This window comes from Mesocricetus auratus, unplaced genomic scaffold (assembly GCF_017639785.1).
Source record: "Mesocricetus auratus isolate SY011 unplaced genomic scaffold, BCM_Maur_2.0 Super-Scaffold_100027, whole genome shotgun sequence".
In the NCBI taxonomy this organism is placed as follows: domain Eukaryota; kingdom Metazoa; phylum Chordata; class Mammalia; order Rodentia; family Cricetidae; genus Mesocricetus; species Mesocricetus auratus.
Window position 1 is genome coordinate 6,902,596 of NW_024429208.1, and position 24,132 is coordinate 6,926,727.

General features: G+C 45.3%; 1 protein-coding gene and 1 pseudogene across 1 annotated transcript in view; one reads left to right on the top strand and one right to left on the bottom strand.

Moving 5' to 3' along the window:
* Dnah8 (dynein axonemal heavy chain 8) overlaps positions 1 to 24,132 on the top strand; it is a 225,385-nt gene that overhangs the window by 81,633 nt on the left and 119,620 nt on the right. The window contains exons 37-49 of the mRNA XM_040732039.1: positions 1,141 to 1,294; positions 3,583 to 3,746; positions 4,843 to 4,945; positions 6,327 to 6,431; positions 7,128 to 7,289; positions 10,196 to 10,420; positions 14,796 to 14,968; positions 16,093 to 16,271; positions 18,172 to 18,359; positions 19,650 to 19,736; positions 19,829 to 19,936; positions 20,433 to 20,567; positions 23,147 to 23,308. Coding sequence (XP_040587973.1) covers positions 1,141 to 1,294; positions 3,583 to 3,746; positions 4,843 to 4,945; positions 6,327 to 6,431; positions 7,128 to 7,289; positions 10,196 to 10,420; positions 14,796 to 14,968; positions 16,093 to 16,271; positions 18,172 to 18,359; positions 19,650 to 19,736; positions 19,829 to 19,936; positions 20,433 to 20,567; positions 23,147 to 23,308 — 1,945 coding nt within the window. The remainder of the gene's footprint in view (positions 1 to 1,140; positions 1,295 to 3,582; positions 3,747 to 4,842; positions 4,946 to 6,326; positions 6,432 to 7,127; positions 7,290 to 10,195; positions 10,421 to 14,795; positions 14,969 to 16,092; positions 16,272 to 18,171; positions 18,360 to 19,649; positions 19,737 to 19,828; positions 19,937 to 20,432; positions 20,568 to 23,146; positions 23,309 to 24,132) is intronic.
* Positions 10,705 to 13,285, bottom strand: LOC110340012 (annotated as a pseudogene).

Consider the following 24,132-nt stretch of genomic DNA (forward strand, 5'->3'; position numbering starts at 1 on the left):
CTACCCCCACCCCCGCATTGGAACTTAACATGTGCTATGCTCCGCACTGAGATGGCCTCCTCTTATCTCCTCTGACTTGTCATTCCTTGTTTTAGTTATCACCCAGGGAGAGCATTTGTAGCCTCAACCTTCACAGCTGATCGCAAAATTTTGTTGTTGTCTATCAGTTTGTGTGTATGTCACAAGTATAGAGGTGTCCATGGAATCCAGAGGAGGGTATTGAAACCTCTGGAGCTGGGGTTACAGATGGTGGGGAACCACCTAACGTGGGTATGGGTAGCTGAATTCGGGTCTAGAAGAGCAGCCGGTGCTCTTAAGCCTTGAGCTGCCTGTCTAGTTCCAGTCATTCTCGACTGTTCTCTCCCTTACCCCCTTACATCACAGCTCTGTCATCACAGAGGTCAGTGTTCAGGGGACATGGGCATTCTAACTCTCTAAGATGGGATCCCTGCCTAGTGACTGGCCCCAGTCTGTGTTTGGATATGTGTGAATTCTGTAAAGACCCTGGGTCAGGGAATTGTGGCTTAGATTTGTTGAAGTAAAGATCCACTGTTTGGATTTGCCTGCTCCTAGAAGAGGTGATGGTAACATAATCATCGGTACCTAGATCACAAGGCTGGTGATTCCCATGGGTCATTTCGGATTCACCATCCTGACTTGCATGGCTGACAGCCTCTTGGAAACAGGCTGTAGGTTGGCCTGAAGAGCGACAACAGCCAAGAGATTCGGGTCTTTGGTTTGAGCATTTGCAGCCTCAGTGCTCCTTGTTAATTGCAGTATATATTTTTTAAAAAATATATGTGTATCTGTGTGTATGTCACATGTGTGCATGTTCACAGGGAGGCTAGAGGAGGGCATTGGATAGTAATCCCTGAATCTTATACTTACTTGCTCATAACCTGGCAAAATATGACGCCACAAAAACTCAATGTTTTCACAGCTCTCGGGGAGGAGAGTTCAGTTGGGGGTCAGTTTCCACGGCCCTACTAGGGAGTACACAGTTATTTGAGACGTTCTTTATTGGGGAGGCCCTCCTCCCAGATATCTGTAAAGCACCAACTATGCCGGCAAATTCTACCCCAGCACCAGTCACAGAGCATCCTCACAGCGGTTGGAAATGTTTCATCTCCTTCCTTTTAGATACAATGCTCCATTCAAGAAGACCATCCAGAACTGGGTGTATAAATTGTCCACCTCGTCGGACATCATTGAAGAGTGGCTGGTGGTGCAGAACCTGTGGGTTTACCTTGAAGCTGTCTTTGTGGGTGGAGACATCGCCAAACAGCTGCCACAGGCAAGTGCAGCTTTCGCAGTCGTGTATAGAATTACTTGGTGAGCTGGGCCTGGTGGAGCTGGCCGGTGATCTCAGCGGCTCAGGAGTGTGGGACCGGGGAGTTGTAAGTTTAAGGCCTCCCTGGGCTCCTATGTAAGACCCTTCCCAGATGAAAGCTAAAAAGAGGGCTGGGAATAATAGTTCAGTGGTACAGTGCCAGCCTAGCATTCATGAAACCCTAGGTCAAATCTCTGTCACTATTTTTTAAAATTTCTTTTAACTTTATTTTATGTGCATTGGTGTGAAGGTGTCAGATCCGGGGAACTGTAGTTACAGACAGTTGTGAGCTGCCATGTGGGTGCTGGGAATTGAACCCAGGTCCTCTGGAAGAGCAGCCAGTGCTCCTAACCATAGAGCCACCTCTCCAGCCCCCAATTCCTATTACTATTTAAAAAAATACTTGGTGTTATCTATGTCTTTGTGAAAATCCTCCCAAAAATATATGGTCAAGTGTTAATATTTTTTTGCATTTTAATTTTTGTGTTTGTATATATGAATGTTGTACATACACACATGACATGCTACACACATGGAGATAACCTGTGTGAGACAGTTCTCTACTTCTACCATGTGAGTCCTAGAGACTGAGTCCTCACCATCCTCCCTGGTATCAGGCATCTTTAAACACTGACCATCACTCTAGTTCATGTGGTCAAGTCTTGACGAATCATGTCAGGGGTTGGCCAACTATGGCCCGGACACTTGTTTAAAAAATAAAGTTTTAGGTTTGAGCACACACCGCTCTTGCAGAAGATCTGAGTTCAGTTCCTAGTACTTATATCAGATGGTTCACAACTGTCCGTTAACTCCAGCTCCAGGAGGACTCCATGTCCTCGTCTATCTTCCGTAGGTGGGCAACACTGCCCTATGTGCCCCTAATTAAAATTAAAAATAACACAGACAGCACGGGGTACTGATTTCTAATTTACACTAGTAGAAAGAAAATCTGTAGTTTCAAATGGCGAAGTCTTGAGTTCAAGTTAGCATACATTCAAATCAAATACTGCCAAACTACTGTTTTCATCTCTCGTACTAATCCTCTGAGAATAATAGTATTAAAATTAATCTATGTTCAGTTAAACACAGATTAACTATTAGTAAACCCACTACAGCAGGTCAGGAATATACAGTATGAAAAAAAGACACGGTTTTAGAAACATTTCCACTTGGAGCCTTTTAAATAGGCCGAGCATATCATAGGCCGAGCATATGACTCTGCTAGGACAGTGTTTGCCAAACCCTCATGAAGGTCTGGGTTCAGTTCTCAGTAATATATAAACCATGCATGGGGGTGCCGCCCAGCATGCAGAAAATGAAGGCACAAGGATGAGGTCATCCTTGAAGCTGTAGGCTTCATGAGACTATGTCTCAAACCAAACCAAACCAAACCAAACCAAAACCAAACCAAACCAGACCAAAGCAAACCAAAACAAAAACATGGTCAATAACAAGTAGTTTCCTCTTAAGGTAACTTTACTCTTACACAATTAATCTCACTTGCCCTAAATTTGTCTGTTTATAAGCAGGATTTATGCAGGATCTATAAATCAAGCATAAAAAGCATGAAAACAGCTCATTTCTCTTTGCAACACGTTTTGTTTTAGAGCCTAATACCAAAGTCTGTTTTTTTAATTAAAGAAATGGCACTTTAAAAAGAGACAAAATTATGCCAGTTTCCAGAGGCACTTTTGCATTTGAACAGAAAAACTTAATATCATCTACAGTACCAGGGAAATGTTTATTTGCAAGTATGTAAATGAAGCTTTGTCTTATGATTTCAGCATCCCCTCCTCCTCCTCCTCCTCCTCCTCCTCCCCTTTCCCCTGAGGTGATGTGGGGCTGTGATTATTCCGAGGATTCTGAGATCAAATTATCTTCGTTGCCTCTTCAGTTTGCTCATCAAACCAAAACACCTGGGGTGCCGAAGGACTAGGTTTGAACTTTAAGTTGATAGCTCTGCGAACTGATCATGTGGCTCTTCAAAATTATATTAAATGCAGGGAAACAAATAAGTGGTAAAGCCCACTGCGATCAAGCAACATTTTAATGAGCAGCTTTACAGGCTCAGGGTCTCCTTCTTCAGAATTAATTCAGATGAAGAGGAAAAAAATTGTTTTGTTGAAACGATGGAGCCTGAGATGAGCGAATGCAGGCCGGGTCTGAGGACTGGAAGGAGACATGAAGGGAAGCGCTTGCTGGGTTCAGTTATCTGGATGCTAATCCTTATCCATCTGCGGGTTTGTTTTTAGGAAGCCAAACGGTTCCAGAATATCGACAAGTCGTGGGTCAAAATCATGCAGCGAGCTCACGAGAACCCCAATGTGATCAGTTGCTGCGTGGGGGATGAGACAATGGGGCAACTCTTGCCTCACTTACACGAGCAGTTGGAAGTCTGCCAGAAGTCCCTCACAGGGTGAGTGTCCTGGGGTCGGGTGCCGATCCCCACAAACTGACTTCTTAAAGCACCAGGCATTAATTCTGTCCCCAGCAAGAAGTGTGAAATCAGGGTGCCCGCCTCCCCTGTGCTGAGCTGTAGTGGCTCTGGGATTTCTGAGACTGGTGCCAGAAACCCTTCATGTGGCCTTCATTTCTTCCAGTTCTCTTATGAGGGCATTTGTTATTGGGCATACGATGTATAGGGCATTGCTTCCTTGGGGTCATGGGGTATACACTAAAACACAAACCATTGTCTTTAAAAAAGATCTTTAAGTCCACTATACTCTCAGAGGCCCCTCTTCCCAAGTGAAGTCCCACTTAGAGATTCCTGGGCATGCAGACTTCTCTTTTAAGGGATTAGATTGAACCCACGTTGGGCTTTGAGTAGAGAAGAGCTGGTCAGACAAATGCTTGGATACTTTTCCCCCCAAAGACATTTCTGGAAGCTTTTTAAAATCAAAGCAGAATTCATTCTTAATTTCTAATTAGAATACAGTAATGATATGTCCTGGTTCGGCTAGGTTATGCTCCTGCTTCATGGACAGGTGCCTCCATTTCATCCTCAGAATGTCCTGGGTTAGAGATAATTCCATTCCAAATTTAAACCAGGAAGTGCCTGTCCTCTGCCAACGGTTCATAGGAGGGCTCCTGATGAGAAAGATGATGGTGACAGATGATAGTGACCTCGCTCCCTCCCTTTATCATTTTGAGGCCCTCTTTTTTCCTCCAAGTGCCTTCCCAGCTGAACTTCTGTTCTTACCAAATATCCCAGAGACCAGTGGGAAATGTCTGTTAGTGTTTGCTATTCTCTCATTGGCCAAAACAAACAAACAACAAACCACCCAAATGGGAGACTGGAGAGATGGTTCAGTGGTTAAGGGCTATGGCTGTTCTTCCAGAGGTTCAATTTCCAGCACCCAGTTGGCAGCTCATAACTGTCTGTAGCTCCGGTTCCAAGGGATTTGACACCCATATAGGCAAAGCACCAATGTGCATGAAATAAAAGTAAATAAATTAGAAAAAAAAACACCAAAGGTAAGATACTTGGTAAGATGCTCTTGACTCGTTTGAAGGTATTTGGAGAAGAAGCGATTGCTCTTTCCGAGATTCTTCTTTGTCTCTGACCCAGTTCTACTGGAAATTCTCGGACAGGCCAGTGACTCCCACACCATACAGGTACGACCAGAACATCCCCGGGGTTAAGTTGCTTTGTCCATGGGATATGGCAGCAAGAACAGAAATAGGGTTATCATCCTATCCGTGCAAGGCAAGAAGGACGTGCATCCTAAGTCATGGTGATACAGCTGGGAGGGTGGTTCAGTTGGCAAAGTGGCTTGCCATACAAAAGTGAGGGCCCAAGTTCAATACCCAGAAGCTACATCTAAAAACAAAACGTCCTGGGAACAGTGATGCATGCTTCTAACCCCAGCACCGTGGAGGCAGAAATGGGTAGACCCCTAGTGTTCTCTAGGTAGCTACACACACACACAATATGATGATAAAATAACCTATTTTGTATGACCTTAGAGCCCATTGGCCTCACACAGTCCAGTGACAGTGGTGTGCAACACTCCCATTCACTAACCACATGACCTTGCCAAAGCTCTTGGTTTTCTAGTGTCTCGGTTTCCTTGCCTCTAACATGGAAGAACTGTGAAAGGAGGAGACAGTTGAGAGAATATGAGAGGGACCTCTGCCTGGGAGGGAAGCAGGCATGATGGGATGGGATGGCTCAGTCTCCATCTGGAGAGTCCAAAGGGATGGTCACTGAGCCAGTCTGTAGTATAAGAAGTGACATTTGTTGGACTTGGGACAACATCATAGGATTTCAAAAAGTGGACTGAGAGTTGTTTGTCATGGTATACACTTTTAATCCAAGCACTCAGGAGGCTGAGACAAGAGGAGAAGAGTTCAGGATCAGTCTAGACTACGTAGTGAATTCCAAGCTAACCTGGGTTGTTTCCAGCAAACAGTGGGCCTTTAAGTTAATCACCTCCCCCGATTTAATTTTAGTTTTGAGCTAAGAAAGTAAATTCTCTTGTGTGTCATGAAGACAAAGAATACTAAGGTTTTATGCTTTAAAAATGATCTTGTTTATAATTTGTGTATGTGTGTGTACACGTGGGTGCAATATCTATGGAGGCCAGAAGAGGGCACCAGGGACCCTGGAGCTGGAGTTACAGGCTGTTGTGAGCTGCCCAGTATGGATACTAGGCACTGATCTTGTGTCCTGTGGAAGGGCAGGAAGTGCTCTTAGCTGTTGAGCTGCCTCTCCAGCCTCTACTAAGGCTTTAAAAGGCATCTCAGAGCAGGGCATTGGTGGAGCATGCCTTTAATCCCAGCACTCGGGAGGCAGAGACAGGTGGATCTCTATGAGTTTGAGGCCAGCCTGGTCTACAAAGCGAGTTCCAGGACAGCCTCCAAAACAATACAGAGAAACCCTGTCTCGAAAAACCAAAAACCAAACCAAACCAAAACAAACAAAAAAAGGCATCTCAGTAGCTGACGTGTTTGGCCTCAGGTGTGAAGTTTTGGCTCTGCCTTGTGTCTCTTCCAGCCACATCTCCCTGCAGTGTCTGACAACATAAACGAGGTGACATTTCATCCGAAAGACTACGATCGCATGATGGCTGTTATATCAAGAGAAGGAGAAAAAATTATGGTAATGTATTTAAGAAATGCTAGTAGGGTTTCCTTGAAAATTTAGGTTGAAGAGAATATAGTTCACTTCTGAACGACAATGCCTGTGGGGCGTAGGGCGAGTAACCCTGGGTTCTGATTCTGTCACTCTAGTTTTGCTAGGAATTAGTGCAGAGGAATCATGTAACTTCTCTCAGACTCACTTGTCAGCAGTAACATTAGTGCTTAGACTACAGTATCTCTATAGTCTCTTCTATATTGTAAACCCATGTTTTCAGTATTTTTCACAGAGAGCTGGAGAGGTGGCTCAGTGGTTAGAGTGTTTGCTGCTCTCACATGGGACCTGAGTTTGGTACTTGGCACCCATATCAAGTGGGTTACAACTGCCTGTAACTCCAGTTCCAGAAGACCCACACACACTCTTCTGGCCTCCTTGGACACCGACATGCATGTAATGCGCACACACGCATATACACCCGGGGAGGGGACTAAAAATAAAATGCAAAGCCGAGGCCACTATGCATGCGTGGGTACGCTCATTTAAATACACGTGTGCACATGCATGCATGCAGTGCTCACACAGAATAAACCAATAAATATTTGATGTGAGCTATAGAGGAGCTTATTCTGTTATAGTGGTAGAGGATTTAGCAGCTGTGACAAGCTGTAAAAGTACCATACTAATATTTGTTACATGTTTATGATGATTTTTTTTTAGTTGGATACACCAGTTATGGCCAAAGGTCCTGTAGAGATTTGGCTGCTGGACTTGCTAAAAGTCCAGATGTCGTCGTTACATAATATAATCCGGTCTGCCTTCTATCAGATCAGTGATTCAGGATTTGTCCTGTTGCCTTTCCTCAACCATTTCCCAGCACAGGTGAGGCTACACTGTCCACTGACGACGGAAAGATGGGAAATGGGGGTGTGCTTCTCAAATTGTGGGTCTCGACCCCTTTGGGGAAGTTGCATATCAGATATTTACATTGCAGTTCTTGTTTGTTTATTTGTTTGAGACAGGGTTTCTCTATGTAGCTTTGTAGACCAGGTTGGCCTCGAACTCACAGAGATTCACCTACCTCTGCCTCCTGGGAGCTGGGATTGAAGGTGTAGGTCGCCACTGCCTGATTATATTGCAGTTCTTAACAGTAGCAAAATTACAGTTGTGAAATAGCAACAAAAATAATTTTATGGTTGGGGGGTCACCACAATGTGAAGAGCTATATTAAAGGGTCACTTAAACTTTTTATTCAGGACCATTGTCTCCCCAATAAGGACATGGACACTTGTTATTTATGAAAGCTTGGACTATAGCTTAGACTTGTTTCTAACTAGCTCTTGTCACTTACATTAACCAATTTCTTTTACTCTGTGTTCTTTTTCCTGACTCTTTCATTCCCTTTTCTACTTGCTTGGCATCCTGGGCATCTCCTCTGTAACGTGCAGTCTTCCCGCCAGCTGCCTGGGTCCCGAGCTGTCTCAGCCCCCAAATAACACACGAGACACTATATTAATTATGAAGCTTGGTTTCTTATTGGCTAGGTCTGACTTCATTATTGACCCATGACTGCTAATCTAAGTATTTCCATGTGGTCTTCTCTTACTGGAGAAAGGGTCCGGGCCTCTTACTCCTCCGGCATCCCACATCGTGACTGACGGTGCCTCTGTTTCCCAGAGTCCTCCTTGACTCCTAGTCCCGCCTGTCTTGCTTCCCTGTTGACCGACAGTGCTTTATCTAATAAACCAATAAGACAACATATACACAGAAGGGCTTCCCCCATCACTCCTCCCTTTTCCTTCCCAGCCTCCTCCCTGCCCCCCAAATCCTGCCTAGCTGTTGGCCATTCAGCTTTTTATTAAACCCATCTGAGTGATACATCTTCACAGCGTACAAAAAGATTACTCCACAACAGCCTCAGCATTAAGGGAGGTTGAGAACCACTGTTGTAGATGTACGTGTGCATGTATCTCACTATATAGGTGTAGGATCTGGAAAGGGACATAGATATAGACACGTATAAGGGAAATGACCACACATTCTCCTGACATGAACCCATCTTGTCAGGGTGGGAATGGGCGCTCTTGCCAACAGTTCTTCTGTCCCATGTGTCGTGTACCATTAACCCCTAGCATAAGGAATAAGGAACTGGCTTGTCCATTAAAGTCTCACCCAGGATAAATCAAGAGTGGTTTTCAGTCTCTTCATAAGTAGCATGATCTAGAAGAGGTTCCCAAAGGGGCAGCTATGTTTCCTGCCCTAGCCTGAACTCCAATTAGTTCCCGAATTAATGAGTACACTGTGGAGACAGCTAAAGATGATTGGACATTAATTATTCAGGCTGTGTAAGCACAGACAAGGATCAGCCTCCACCGCTGAAATGTTTTATAGTTGCCTTGAAAATTCCTGATGTTCGTGTTAGAAATTAAAAACAAATTTTCCTTGGTAAGATGAAAAAAAAAAGAGCTTCTTAGGGTTAAGGACACAAGGAAGGCATGGACCATCGTGTATCCTCAAGTCTCATACATGGACCATCGTGTATCTTCGAGTCTCATGCGTGGACCCCTGTGTAACCTCAAGTCTCATGCATGGACCATCATGTATCCTCGAGTCTCATGCGTGGACCCCTGTGTAACCTCAAGTCTCATGCGTGGACCTCTGTGTATCCTCGAGTCTCATGCGTGGACCCCTGTGTAACCTCAAGTCTCATGCATGGACCCTGTGTAACCTCGAGTCTCATGTATGGACCCCTGTGTAACCTCAAGTCTCATGCATGGACCCCTGTGTAACCTCAAGTCTCATGCGTGGACCTCTGTGTATCCTCAAGTCTCATGCATGGACCCCTGTGTAACCTCAAGTCTCATGCATGAACCCTGTGTAACCTCAAGTCTCATGCATGGACCCTGTGTAACCTCAAGTCTCATGCATGGATCCCTGTGTAACCTCAAGTCTCATGCGTGGACCATCGTGTATCCTCGAGTCTCATGCATGGACCCCTGTGTAACCTCAAGTCTCATGTATGGACCATCGTGTAGCCTCGAGTCTCATGCATGGACCCCTGTGTAACCTTGAGTCTTGTGCAGACTGGGCATTACCGTTAGGAGGAGCCTGGGGAGCAGGTCTGGAGCAGTGCAGGAATTAAACACGACACAATGGAAAGGCTGAGTGGCTTCTCAGATTTCTTTTAGTGTATGTGTATATTATTCCTTTAAAGCAATTTTTTCAAATAACTGAAATCTGTCTATCAAGTTAATTTAAGAAAATTGCCGAATACCTCACCTCCGCTTTCTCATAGGACACATTTTTAAAGATTATGAATGCCGTGGATCATTGCTATAAAAATCTGGGAAAATTTGAAAACCTCAAAAGTAGTGATAAAAATTACTTATATTTATGTGGCTTGGAAATGATGGCTATATTTTATTGTATTTCCTCCTAGGATATTTTTATGTGTGTGTACACATATTATATATTTATATACATATGTATATATATACACACACACACACAAATAAAATTATTACTCAAAGTTTAAAAAAAGCCGGGCTATGGTGGCACATGCCTTTAATCCCAGCATTCAGGAGGTAAAGGCAGGAGAATCTCTGTGAGTTCGAGGTCAGCCTGGTCTACAGAGTAAGTGCCAAGATAGGCTCCAAAGCTACACTGAGAAACTCTGTCTCAAAAAACAAACAAAAATCTTAAAAAAGAAAAACCCAACCCGGTTTGCTTCATTCAAATAAATGACAACCAAAGTTACGCATACACATGCCCTATCCGTGTGTCTGCAGGTTGGGCTTCTGGGAATTCAGATGCTGTGGACGCATGACTCAGAAGAGGCTTTAAACAACGCAAAGGATGACAGGAAAATCATGCAGATAACCAACCAGAAATTTCTGGATATCCTAAATACGCTCATCAGTCAGACGACGCACGACCTGAGCAAGTTTGACAGAGTGAAGTTTGAGACTTTGATCACCATCCACGTGCACCAGAGAGATATTTTTGATGACTTGGTAAAGTGTCCCCCCACCCCAGCTCCCCCCCACCCCTCCCTCTTTTGTCACAGTAATTTAGTCTAGTAGCTAACACTGAGCTGTTAGATGGTATCCAGAATGGCGGACTTACATGAACTCTCCTGAACGTCTTTCTCTACAGGTAGGAAGACCATTCTGAAGCCATGGAGCTTCGCTTAGGGTCTTTTTATTTTATTTTATTTATGGTTACAACTGACATTTATTTAAAGCAAGGCACCTGCAGAGCAGATAACTCTTAGGTGGTGATTCAGGTTGAAATAACTTCATAAAAATATGCCGAGACCAGGCATATCCTCAGATCTCAACTGCAAGATCACTTCTTTGCCCATTTTTCCTTTCTCTTTCCTTTCCCGAATAACCTCTTTCAGATCGGTAGAATTTGTCCTCCTCGTATTTTGTCCACTGCTCCGTAGGCAAGATCTGATGCCTCATGGTCAGGTTCTGGGGTCTCTCGATTCGAAACACCCTGTGGTTATAAAGATCCTCAGGAGGACTTCTCATGGCTTCTTTCACATCTTGGGTCTCATACATTGCATTGTCTCTCATAGAGCCCAGCTCGTCGAAGCCTGCAGTATTATAATACCATTTTCAAAAACCATCCAGTCACTTGCACGACGCCGCAACAGCAGGTCTGCCCACCGTTTTGACCTGAGAGTCTCCCTTTGGCTTTTAAACTTGGGCTATCAGTTATGTTCTTTATGGACTTATCTAACACACACACACACACACACACACACCAAACACTGTCATAATTGAAACCAGAAAAACAGTTACCTTTTAGTACAGTGTAACACTTAGAAAAGAGTCTATGATAAAGTATCACTAGATGTGGAAAGGCAGAATACAGCTAAAAGGATACAGGACCCATGCGTTTTAAAAGAGAAAATAAAGTTTTTTTCCCATGTACTATTTTTGAAAGTCTGGAACCAATTAGTTTCTTTCTTTTCTTTTCTTTTTTTTCCGAGACAGGGCTTCTCTGTATTGTTTTGGAGGCTGTCCTGGAACTCGTTCTGTGGACCAGGCTGGCCTCGAACTCACAGAGATCCGCCTGCCACCAACGCCCGGCCCAACTGGTTTCTTAAGAATTATGTCTCTAATAAACAAACACCCGAGTGCATGGTGTAGTTGAGTCGTGGACAGGCCATGGAGTGTGGTGGGCCAGCTGGGAAGGGAGAGCCGCTGCAAGTTGAGTGGAAACAAGCCTTTGTGGATGCGCATGGCTGGTTGTCAGCATCCAATAGAACTTGGCTGGGAAAGAGTCTGTATGGAGGGAGTGGTGTGATGAGTGTTCTCATTCCCCTTGGAAATAGGACTCTGATTACAGCTTTAGTTCTGGTCCAGTTCTCCCAAAGCTGGAACCCAAGTTCTCAGTTTCTTTTTCTGTTGCTGTGATTAAAACTCTGACAAAAATCAACTTAGTGGAGGGTTCGTTTTGGCTCATGGTTCAAGGCGCTTTCCATCATCCCAAGGACGCCAGGCAGGAGCAGCTCGAGGTAGCTGGTCCCATGGCACCCACAACCAGGGAGGGGAAGAGGATGAACACGTGCTGCTGCTTAGCTCCTGCATTGCTTCTCTGTTGCTGTGATAAAATTCTATGGCTAAGAGCAACGTAAGGGTGATGGAGTTTAGTTCAGCTAATGGTTAGAGCACGTGACGGCAGGGATGGCATGGCAGTAGGAGAAGGATGCTAGTTGGTCACGTCTTGTCCCCAGGCAGGAAGCAGAGAGAACAGGGAGTGGGGCACAGGTTATAAATCCTTATGCCCCATTCCTAACATATTCTTCCAGCAAGGAGTCACCCACTAAAGGTTCCGTAGCCCCCTAAAACAGCACCCTAACTGGGGAACGAACACTAAAATATGTGGTTCTATGGGGGGACATCTCTTAATCAAACCAACCATGTACATAGTCTAAGATTCCAGTCAGGGAATGGTGCTGTGCACAGTAGGTGGGCTGTCTCACCTCAGTACAATCAAGATACCCCTACCAGGCACACCTGAGGTCCCTCTCCCAGGTGACTCTAGAGCCTGTCACACTGACAGTTAACACTATCACAACAGGGCAGGAGACCCTGGTGGTGTTCTTATCCTGCCTTTTGACAGTCTTGGTCTGAGCCATTGCTCTCTTTTTTTTTTTTTTTTTTTTTTTTTTTGGTTTTACGAGACAGGGTTTCTCTGTATTGTTTTGGAGGCTGTCGGTCCAGCCTGACCTCGAACTCACAGAGATCCGCCTGCTTCTGCCTCCCGAGTGCTGGGATTAAAGGCATGCGCCACCACCGCCTGGCACCATTGCTCTCTTCTACTCAGTTTGATTCATCTTTCAAGGCAGCACCCTCCTTCACTGCAGACACATAATCCAGGCAGCTCGGGGACTTTTGCAGAGAAGCTGATCATAGACCATCTGTTTCAAACTTGTACCCAAAGCTCGGCTTACATAAGTCATATGTACCCATGACAAAGAGAAGGACACTCGGCCGGCCCATTGATTCTCTTGCAATCCACAGTCTCACTTTTCAAGACATTATGTGCTGATAACTTGCATTGGCTTAGCCTGGGAGCTTACTAGAACGCAAAATCCTTAGTTCTGGCACACCTCTAGTTGCACAGGGTCAGATTCAGATTCCTGGGTGATTCAAGAGCATGCGAAGGTATGGGGAAGAGGCTGGAGAGACAGATCAGTGGTTAAGAGCAAGAGGGGACCTGATTCCCTCTGTAGCCTCTGTGGGCACCTGCAGGCACACATACAGACACACACACACAGATACACACACAGACACACAGACACACATACATACACACACCTGCAGTCGGATTTTCTCCAGATCAGACTGATCATGATTTGCCATTTGTTTTTGCCTGTACACACTCAGGCTGGTATTCAAGGAGATACGCCCCAGGGATGGTGGTGTGGAATCCGTTTTTGTGTCTGCTATGAACACACCCTTGAGAGTATTTTTACAGCCTTGACTGGTGTAGAAGTCCCAGTAGAAGACATTTATTTTAAAACTCAGTGATGAGGAAGGCTGCTTTGCTTTCTGTACAGGATGGATTTGTTTTGTTTTGTTAAGAACAAGACAGAAAACCAGTCTGGGCATTGAGCTCCGTGGTAGAATGATCGCTCAGCCTGTGTGAATTCCCAGGTCCACTCCCCAGCACCACAGACACGAGAGCCAGCAAGAACAGAAGGAGCATGGGGCCCAGTGAGAACTGTGAAGCTTCTCTCCCTGTGCCCTCGTCACAGCTGGCCTGGAGTCAGTTTGCATCCTAGCTAAACCACCAGGCGTGGCCAGCACGTGTGCCTCTTACCCGGCTGACTTTTACAATCTACCATAATGTGCCCCCAGGATATGGTGCCTCCTTTAGCTGCCCTCTCCTTCCTGCTGCACCCCATTCTTACCATCTTAATGGGCTGCTGAAAGTTGCTGGCTGACTGTGTCTCTGTGGCTGTGGCTCCTGAGTCAGGGACACTGTCTCTGGGCCTGGATCCAAGCTATGTTATCCAAGAGCAGGTCATTTAATGGGATGAGTACAAACAGTTTTGGGTGGGAAATCAGAATCCTGAGCTGGAGGGAAAAGCATGGTCATGCTACAAAGCAGCGAGACTGCGAAGGCTTAGGGAGACCTGGGACAGAGGGATGCCCGGCCAGATGGGCAGCCAGATGCCGTAGATACTTTCAGAAGTCCTGTTCTAGTGTCATCTGGAATGACCTAGAATGACCTGGAAGTGACCTCATGGGTATAAAGGCCTAGGCCTCAGCAGTACTGGACATTTTTCAATTACTGAACATGCTTTCCCTGCCATCTTTCTTTTGTTTAGACAGGTTTTAGTTCAGAAATGTTTTCCTCCAACTACCCTTCTCTGACTTCCTAGACCAGGTTATGTCCTATTGCTACATACTTCCATGGACCTTGAATTTCTTCTTTGTAAATTTTGTGCATGTGTGTGTGTGTGTGTGTGTGTGTGTGTGTGTGTGCACTATGTACATGCAGTGCACATGGAGGCCAGAAGAGGGCACTGGAACCACCGTGTAGGTGTTGGTAACTGAACCTGGGTCCTTCGCAAGAGCAGCAAGTGCTCTTAATTGCTGAACCATCTCCCTTGACTTTCTTTAGCAGTATGGTTTGGGTTTCATTGAAATTTCTTGGCTTGGCCCCACTCCCACATTTTTGGTAAGCTCCAGAAAGCGGACAATGTGTTTCTCTATGTTCACCCAGCATGGTGTCAGCACAAGGAGGGCAGCAATGAATACTGTTAGACTAGCCAGCTCATGAGTGAGTGACTCGAAACCACCCACATGTGCGTGCTTTAGGCTAACACAAGTCAATGTGTAACTTTTCCTGTTTTGTGTTTCCAAGGTGAAAATGCACATCAAGTCTGTTACTGACTTTGAATGGCTGAAACAGAGCAGGTTCTATTTCAAAGAAGATTTGGATCAGACTGTGGTGTCCATCACAGATGTTGATTTCATTTACCAAAATGAATTTCTGGGATGCACGGATCGCCTTGTGATCACCCCGTTAACAGATAGGTGGGAAACTCCTGCGTTGGTGGATATGCTTGGAAATTAAATGACATGCTTAGACTGCCTTAAGCGCGCGCGCACACACACATACACACACACACACACACACACACACACACACACACTGAAATATTCATAAACTCATGTTGCTGTCATTTTGGGTCTGTGCTGGGTCATCAAAGGCAGCCTAACAATGAAATAACCCTCACTGTTGCTTACATGAACACACACATTAATATTTTATGAAGTAGAAACAGATGAAAGAATAAAATCAAGATTGAATGTTTGCTTTGAGTAATTTAATAATGATTGTGAGAGGGAAAAATGCCCTGAGACCATAAAGGAAGTTAATAACACTGCAAAAAAGGAAAGCAGCTTTGATAGCATTTAATGTAGTCTCTTGTGTTTGGGGTATTTGTTGGAGTTTATTCTTTTATTTCTTTTATTATTTATTATTTAATTATTATTTTGAGATGGGACCTCACTGTGTACCCTGGCTGACCTAACACTTACGTAGACTACACTGACCTGGGACTCACAGCGATCCCCCTGCCTCTGCTCCCAAGGGGCTGAGAGTAAAGAAAGGAAATCACCACACTCTGATTGTTTGTCTGCTTGTGTTTTGAGATGAAGGCTGACAATGTAGCCCTGACTGGTGTGGAATTTTCTGTGTATCCCAGCGATGCCCCTGCCTCTGCTTCTTAAGTATTCTAGGAGTGCAGCGCCACAGCCTGCCAACCTCCCAGTTTCTCAGATGTGGAAACTGAACTTAAAGTTTCGGTTCTTGGCAAATCTGTCTCAGTTAGTGATGGGTCCTGTCCCCAGGCAAGGTGTGGATCTTTTCCGTCTGTACTAACCCCACCACACTCCGTTGTGCGTGCTAGCCACGGGAAGCACTCAGTCAATGTCTGTAGCATTGACTGAAATCCGATGTTGGATAGCTTACTTCTGCCATGTTTCCTGAGTCCACTTGCAGGTAACAGGACAACAGGCCCGTTTCATGTTTCCAGCTTCTCCTTGGTGTGTCCCATCCCACTCCTGTTGGGTTGCCTGTTTTCACGTGGGCTGTTCAGGCTCTGTGTTGGACAGACCCTTCTGAGACACCGGGCCTGTTCTTTCCTGTGTTGCAGATGTTACATCACGCTGGCTCAGGCTTTGGGGATGAACATGGGCGGGGCTCCAGCAGGACCCGCTGGGACGGGTAAAACGGAAACCACCAAAGACATGGGCAGGTGCCTGGGGAAGTATGTGGTTGTGTTCAACTGCTCAGATCAGATGGATTTCCGAGGCCTGGGCAGGATTTTCAAAGGCAAGTATCTGATAGCTTTGGAGAATTTAGTTTCTCATTGCCCCTTGACATGTTCTGATGTAAATCTAAAATGGCACTGTCATCATTAGGCTAGGTTGGTTTATAGGATACGGCAATCTTTCTGGATTAAAAGTGACCAGACAGCATAAATTCAGTGTGACTCAATATGGCTGATCATGTTATGCTTCGTGCACTGAATGTGTATTGGCATTTGAAGACAATCAGTTTGTAAGGACCGAGCGGTAGTGGAGGACAGCTACTTTTCACAGCAGATGGCTACATGCGACTTCCATTTGCTGCGCTAAAGCCCATTGAAGTGAATGTGGTTTTGTTTTTAAATCACAGTTACACTAGAAAGCAAGAAGCAGGTTGACCCTCAGAGATTGGGAATTCTTGAGAAAAATCTTAGACGGTGGATAGGCAAGAGATGATTACAGATAACACTGAGGGGGAAAAAAACGCATCCAAGGGTATGTCAGTGTCAGTGCTCAGTCTGGTGTTGTGGCACAGCTCTCTGAAATAGGAGTCCTGCCAGAAGACTTCCCCAGATAGGGCCTCGGCAAGGGTCCCAAACACGGGGGCGCTCCCCTGCCTCTCTCCTATCTCTTTATCCAAAGCACCAGAGGCCAGCATCTCAAACAGGAGTTTGCATTTGTGTTAAGACGTATTGAAGTAAAAACTCATTAGCTCAATATAACTGGAAGAGCTTAGGATGGTACCCAGAACGATAGACACTACAGGACTCAGATGATGAGTGACTGCCTAGCTGGCATGAAGCCCCGGATGTGATCCTTAGTACCATATAAGCAGTGTGTGGTGGTGCATACCTGTAATCCCAGTACTTAGTGCATAGAGGCAGGAGGGTCAGGAGTTCAAGGTCAGTCTTGGCTACAGAGTGGGCTCAAGGCAAGTCTGGGATACATGAGGCCTTGTCTCAGAGAAGAAAATAAACACACACACACACACACACACACGCAGAGAGAGAGAGAGAGACAGACAGACAGACAGACAGACAGAGACAGAGAGCATAAAGACTGCTAAGTTGAATTAAAGAGGAAACAGAAGAAAACTCAGTGAAATTAATAGCTTCCAGAGCCTTTAGACTTTATACGTCTCAGCCAACTGAAGAAACCAGCCTGTTAGGAAAAGTAACAATCGAGACACAAGGAGAATTAAACTACAATTTACTAGGAAAAAATAATCACCCTCTTGAGTTACAAAAAGATGAGGAGATGGAAGGCTTGATAGAAAAATGTTAAGGGCATAAACATCCCATCATACTTAGAATGGGAGTCCCCTAGGGGGAGAGGAGAAGACTTGGCAAATAATGATGACGGAAATAAAGCATTTCATTCAGCTGCAGGTGATGAAGGCTTTGTCCTCAGAGAATCGGCAAGAACAGTGTTCATAATCTCCAGGCCCTGTCTTTGTGCTTGGTTTTGTAAGAAAAAATAAAACCCCTCTGGCCATCTCATCCTGCAGCCTGACATTCCCATCTCACTGTAATAAAAGAAAAAGAGAGAGGTCGGACCTGACCGAGAAGCATCCCATATTCTGCCTTTTCCCCCAGAGACTAGAGATTCGTTCTTCTCCATCGTGACTGAAGGTGGTCCTTATAGGTGGGATCTGATTTTATCACCTTCAGGACATCTGCCTACCATGTTGTATTTACATTTTCATTTTGACACTGTACTGTTCTCTCTGTGTTGGGTGATGATATGCAAATAATTAAACATCTTCCATAGCAAGCATGAAACACGCCTTTATAAACAGCCCGATGTGAAACTTTATATAAATTGTGTTTAGGCATAATTGTTGAGGAGCACTTTGGAGAACCGATTGCTATGGAGAAGGTGCCTTGCAAAGTGAAACTTTGTAAATTAACTATTTCTCATGCCAGGTCTTGCACAGTCGGGTTCCTGGGGCTGCTTTGATGAGTTTAACAGAATTGAATTGCCTGTTTTATCTGTGGCGGCCCAACAAATTTACATAGTTTTGACAGCGAGGAAAGAGAGGAAAAAACAGTTCATTTTCTCAGATGGTGACTGTGTGGATTTAAATCCAGAATTTGGAATCTTCCTGACAATGGTGAGAACACACGCCTAAAATGAAAGATGAAGAGTTTAGTTGTTACAGATATAATTAGACGAGTCTGTGTATTATAGGACAAATTAACCAAAAGTCTCCGACTCTCTCTTCATGTGGGTTTTACAAAAAGGGCTTATTTTAAATTAATTATGTGTGCCTGTGTGTGGGTGTGTGCATGTGGTGTAGGTGCCTGTAGAGGCCAGGAGAGGGGGCGTCGAATACCCTGGAGTGAAGTTTACAGGTAGTCACGAGATGCCTGATATGGGTGCGGGCACTGAACACCAGCGCGATGTAAGAGCAGGAAGATATCTTTCTTTCTCATGCCTCATGTCCGCTATGGGTTTACTAGGGTGTGGCTAAGAGGCCAGGATCAACTGTGTGCCTTCTTATGGAGGCATTAGACCAATCAGGCGGTCACTGTCTCGATCATTGTTGATGGCATTGCACAGAGAAAATGAATAATCATGCCTTGGCTTAGAGTTTCCATCCAGAAGGCACACAGACAGGGCTCATGGGCCAAACTGCATCTACCTTCAAGGGGGCCTAGAGGTGAGCGTGATTATATAGGGGGGAGGAGGAAGTAACGATGATGACTGTCACATGCCCATTGTCTCATCCTAGAGCTGCAAGGGCCTCTGGGTAAATGTCTTCTAGTTGAGGTGTTTCAGGCTCCAGTCACACAGCCAGTAAGAGAAGCTAGTTGTTATGTGTACTATGTATGCAGGTGCATGCGTCCATGTATGGGCATGTGGAGGCCAGAGGTCACTGTCGGGAGTCTTTCTGTATTGGTCACCTTTTGAAACAGCAGCATCTCTCACTGGAGCTGGAGTTACAGACAGTTGTGAGCCACTATGTGTGATCTGGAAACTGAATCTGGACTTTCTACAAGAGCAGCCAGTGTTCCTAACCACCCAGCCTTCCCTCCAGTCCCTCCCTTTTAGTAACACGGGTTAGGTCATACTTACTGAGGTCTGTTCAGCTCTGTTTTCCCCTTTTCTATATTTTAAACCAACAGACACACAGGTACCTAATTATTTTTTGCAAAGCTGTGTGTAGCTTTAATAATAAATTGAAAATGGATATATTTAAAAAGATATGATGTGAAACACCATATGGATGGCCCAGTATACAGTATACAGTATACAGTTTTTGAGAAAGCAAGGATATTTTATATATTTAATATTTTTGTGCATGGCCTTAACAATCTGAATTAGGGGCCTGAGATGTATTTATATCCTGGAAATAAGAATTGAACCAATAATTGAAAATTAAATATATTTTAACTCTTAGAACCCTGGATATGCTGGGCGCCAGGAACTGCCAGAAAACCTAAAAATCCAGTTTAGAACAGTGGCAATGATGGTTCCTGACAGGCAGGTATGTATTTGGACTTATAAGGATAATGTATGTTGTTTATTTCTTTCTCCCAGTAAAGTTGCTTTAAAATGTCTCACCCTGTTAATCTGCAGATCATTATGCGAGTTAAACTTGCAAGCTGTGGTTTTCTTGAAAATGTTATCTTGGCGCAAAAGTTTTATGTTCTCTATAAACTCTGTGAAGAGCAACTTACTAAACAGGTAATAGCATACTTACTATTTTCTTTAAGTATAGAATTTAAGTTTTTGTTTCATTTTGTTTTTTATTTTATTATGTGTATGTATGTGTGGGTATGTGCATGTAAGTGCTGGTACCTACAGAGGCCAGAAGAGGGCATCAGACCCATCTGAGCTAGAGTTGCAGGTGGCGGGAAGCTGCCACCTGTGGGGTCTGGGAACTGAACTTGAATCCTCTGCAAGAGGCTAAGCATTTAAAATCTATTGTTTGTCTCTCAGGCTGCATCTGGCTGTCTTATTTTGAAAAGAGACATGAGGTTTGAATCCTGTCATGTGACCTTGCTTTTTCTGACAGAACAGTTCTTTTCTCACCCAAAGAGAAGGGAGATGAATTGTGTTCCCGACACTTGGTAGTGTAGCCATTCCGCAGTGCCAGCAGAGTATCTTGTCCATGTGTACAGGGCGAGCCTGCATTTGGGATTTTTCAATGAAGTATCTTGATTCTCTTTCCCCATCCTAGGTTCACTATGACTTTGGGCTGAGAAATATCCTGTCTGTGTTGAGGACCCTTGGATCTCAGAAAAGAGCCCGTCCAGAGGACAGTGAACTAAGCACGGTCATGCGAGGACTAAGAGACATGAACCTTTCCAAACTGGTAATATCCCTGAAGTCTGTCTCCCAAGGCCCTTTCTGCTCACCTGACAAGGGAGCTTTGTGCATGTTAAACCCTGAACACTAATAGTCATGGAGATAATGGGTGCAGTTCACCAGCACACCATGAAAGTGCCTCCCCTTGTTGGCCGTGTATAGTAAATTAGGCAGTCACAGAGAGGGCGTCTGCTCCAAATTTTCAATCCAGTTTCCTTTAAAATTCTTTTTGAATTTTAGTTTTAATTTATGTATATAAGGTCATTTTATTCGCCTGCATGCATGTTTGTGTGTGTACCATGTATGTGCAGTGCCGTCCGAGGAATTGGAGTTATAGGTGGTCGTGAGCCACTGTGTGGTCCTCTGCAAGAACAAGTGCTCTTGATCTCGGAGCCGTCTCTCCTACCCCCTGTGCCTGTGTGTGTGTGTGCGTGTGTGTGTGTGTGCGCGTGTGTGCGCGTGTGTGTGTGTGTGCGTGTGTGTGTGCGTGTGTGCGCGTGTGTGTTTGAGGGCACGTGTACAAGTGCATGTATGAAGTGCCGCATCATGAGTGTGGGGTCAGATGACAGCTTCTGGGAGTTACTTTTCTTCGGCTCTGTGGTCTCAGTGACTGAACTCGCTTGCCCACTGTGTCTCACTAGCCCAGCAGTGCTGTACCCACCGCTCTCCGCAGGTAATCAAGTCTAAGCCTGCAGCTCCCTCCCTCCCTCCCTCCCTCCCTCCCTCCCTCCCTCCCTCCCTCCCTCCCTCCCTCCCTGACTAGCATAGCCCAAAATCTCCTCTCTAAACACTACTTTCTTTCATTTCTCTCTCTCTCTGTATATCTCTCTCTGTGTTATCTATCTATTTCTATGTGTGTGTGTCTGTGTGTCTTGTGTGTGTGTCTGTTTGTTTGTGTGTGTCTATGTGTGTGTCTGTGTGTGTATCTCTGTGTGACTATGTGAGTGCATGTATGTATGTCTCTGTGGATGTGTTTATGTGTGTCTGTGTGACTGCATGTATGTGTGTCTCTGTGGGTATCTGTGTGAGTGTATATATATGTGTCTCTGTGGGTGTGTCTGTGGGTGTGTGCCTACAGGGGCCAGAAGAGGGTGTCAGATGCCCTTGATCTGGAGTTTGGGGCTGTTGTGAGCTGCATGATGAGGGTGCTAGGAACCAACTCAGGTTCCTTGGAAGAGCAGTGAGTTCTTGTAACTGCTGAGCCATCTTTCTAGTCCTAAACATAAGCTTCTTAATTTCCAAATAGGTGGCTATTCATGTGGGAATTAAAGGAGTGACCTCACTCTTTTTCATGTTTGTTATGGTGATAGCCAGATGTCAAGCTTATGTGCTATCTGATGAGCCACAGATGGAGTCCGGGTGTGTAGGTGGGAAGGAATGGTGTGTAGGAAGTTTGCATACTAGTTTCTAAGCTAACCAAGAGCATCTGTACAGTTCACTGCTTTTGCAAATCCTTCTTGGATGCACTTTTTTTTGTCAGATCCTCTCAGCGCCAGGTTGGCCTACTGTCATTCAATTGAGTGGGGGCAACTCAGAGAGGTGACAGGGACTCAGCCATAAGTATAGTCAACCAGTTTTCTGATGCCTGGTTCTCTGCTACTTATTCTTGGAACAATCAAGAAAGCATCAGTGTGTGTGTGTGTGTGTGTGTGTGTGTGTGTGTGTGTGTGTGTGTGTGTGTTGCTCAGTTTCAGAACACTTGCTGTGCCAGGTGGTGATGGCACACACCTTTAATCCCAGCATTTGGGAGGTAGAGGCAGGTGGATCTGTGTGAGTTTGAGGCCACCCTGGTTTACAAAGTGAGTGCCAGGACAGGCTCCAAAGCTACACAGAGAAACCCTGTCTTGAAAAAAAAAATCAAACAACAACAAAGACAAAAACAAAACATCTGCTGCTCTTGCAGAGGATCCGATTTCAGTTTCTAGCACCCGTGTCAGTGGCTCAAAACTGCCTATTACTCTTGCTCCAGGGAATCCTATGCCCTCTTCTGGCCTTGGTGGGTCACTGCGCTCAGGTGCACATACCCACAGACAGATACAGACACATAATAAAAATACATCTTAAAACAAAAAGCATCAGGGGAGATTCAGAGTAAAGAAGAAATTGAGAAGGGACTGAAAGTTAGGAGTTGGATGATGTGTGTGTTATAGACACAGCAAACGAAGAGTGGGAGTCAGCTTGCTCAAACTCAAAGGCAGGACATTGCCCAGATGGAGTGTCCGGCCACTGTTGGGTAAAGTCATTGAGGGTAAGGGCTGTTTCTTGCTGTAAGCGAGCTATCGATACTCTGTTTTCCATGGCGGTGGGACTATAAATAGGCTACGTTAAGATTAGCATGAATACAAGCTTGTGGGAGGCAGACAGAGTAAGGAGATGAAGCACAGGTCGAGGCTGGATTGTAGAACAGAATCTTGAAAGCTCTGTGGATTCGATGGTGGTGCTGAGAAAGAGCCAGAGAACACAGGGCTGCTTCAGGGTTAGGAAACGATTCTCTGGGGATGAAGTGGTGCGATCCATGCGTGTGTCCTCCTCCACTAAGAAGTGCCCGTGGACTGAATATGCGTGTGTTGCTGTGTGCCCTCGTAGGTTGATGAAGACGAGCCCCTGTTCCTCAGCTTGATCAACGACCTGTTCCCAGGGTTACAACTGGACAGTAGCACTTACGTGGAGCTGCAGGCTGCGGTGGACAACCAGGTCAACCTGGAAGGCCTGATCAACCACCCACCATGGAACCTCAAACTCGTGCAGGTAAGGGCCTTGGAGCCCCACATAGTGCTCACTCCATGTAAGTGAACTAAAGTGCCAGGTAGCCATCATTACAAGAGAATCCTCAGGGAATGTGCTTGCTTTTAGAAAGAATGGATTTGTCCTGTCTTGATGAAATTTGGAAGTCATGTAGTCCTGCTGTTACTTAGCCCCCAGATCCTCAGAGTGGTGGGGACAGGAGGTGACAGCCCAACTGGCTTCTTGTCACTCTGGCAGTACTACCTGCAGCTGACACGACACCTCAAGGTTGCTCGTGTGTGTGTGTGTGTGTGTGTGTATGTGTATGTGCGTGTGTGTGTCTGTGTGTGTGTCTGTGTGTGTGCCTGTGTGTGTATGTGTGTGTGTGTCTGTGTGTGTCTGTGTGTGTTTGTATGTGTGTGTGTGCGTGTATGTGTGTGTGTGCGTGTATGTGCGTGTATGTGTGTGTATGTGTGTGTATGTGTGTGTGTCTGTGTGTGTCTGTGTGTGTGTATGTGTGTGTGGTGTGTGTTTGTGTGTAAGTGTGTGTATGTGTGTGTGTTGTGTATGTGTATGTGTGTGTGTATGTGTGTGTGTGTGTGTGTGTGTGTGTGTGTGGTGTGCACATGTTATGGTTCACCTACATTAGATGTCTAGCCCAGGCTGGCTTAGAACTTCCCAAGTAGTTGAGGATGCTCCTGAAGTCTTGATCCTCCCTCCTCTGTCTCTGGGGTGCTGGGATCACAGGTGTGCACCACCACTGCCATCGTGCACTGAGTGTCAGGGGCTTTGTGTGTGCGGCGAGCCCCTGTGACTGAGGTCTGCTCACAGTCCACTCTGTGCTGTGC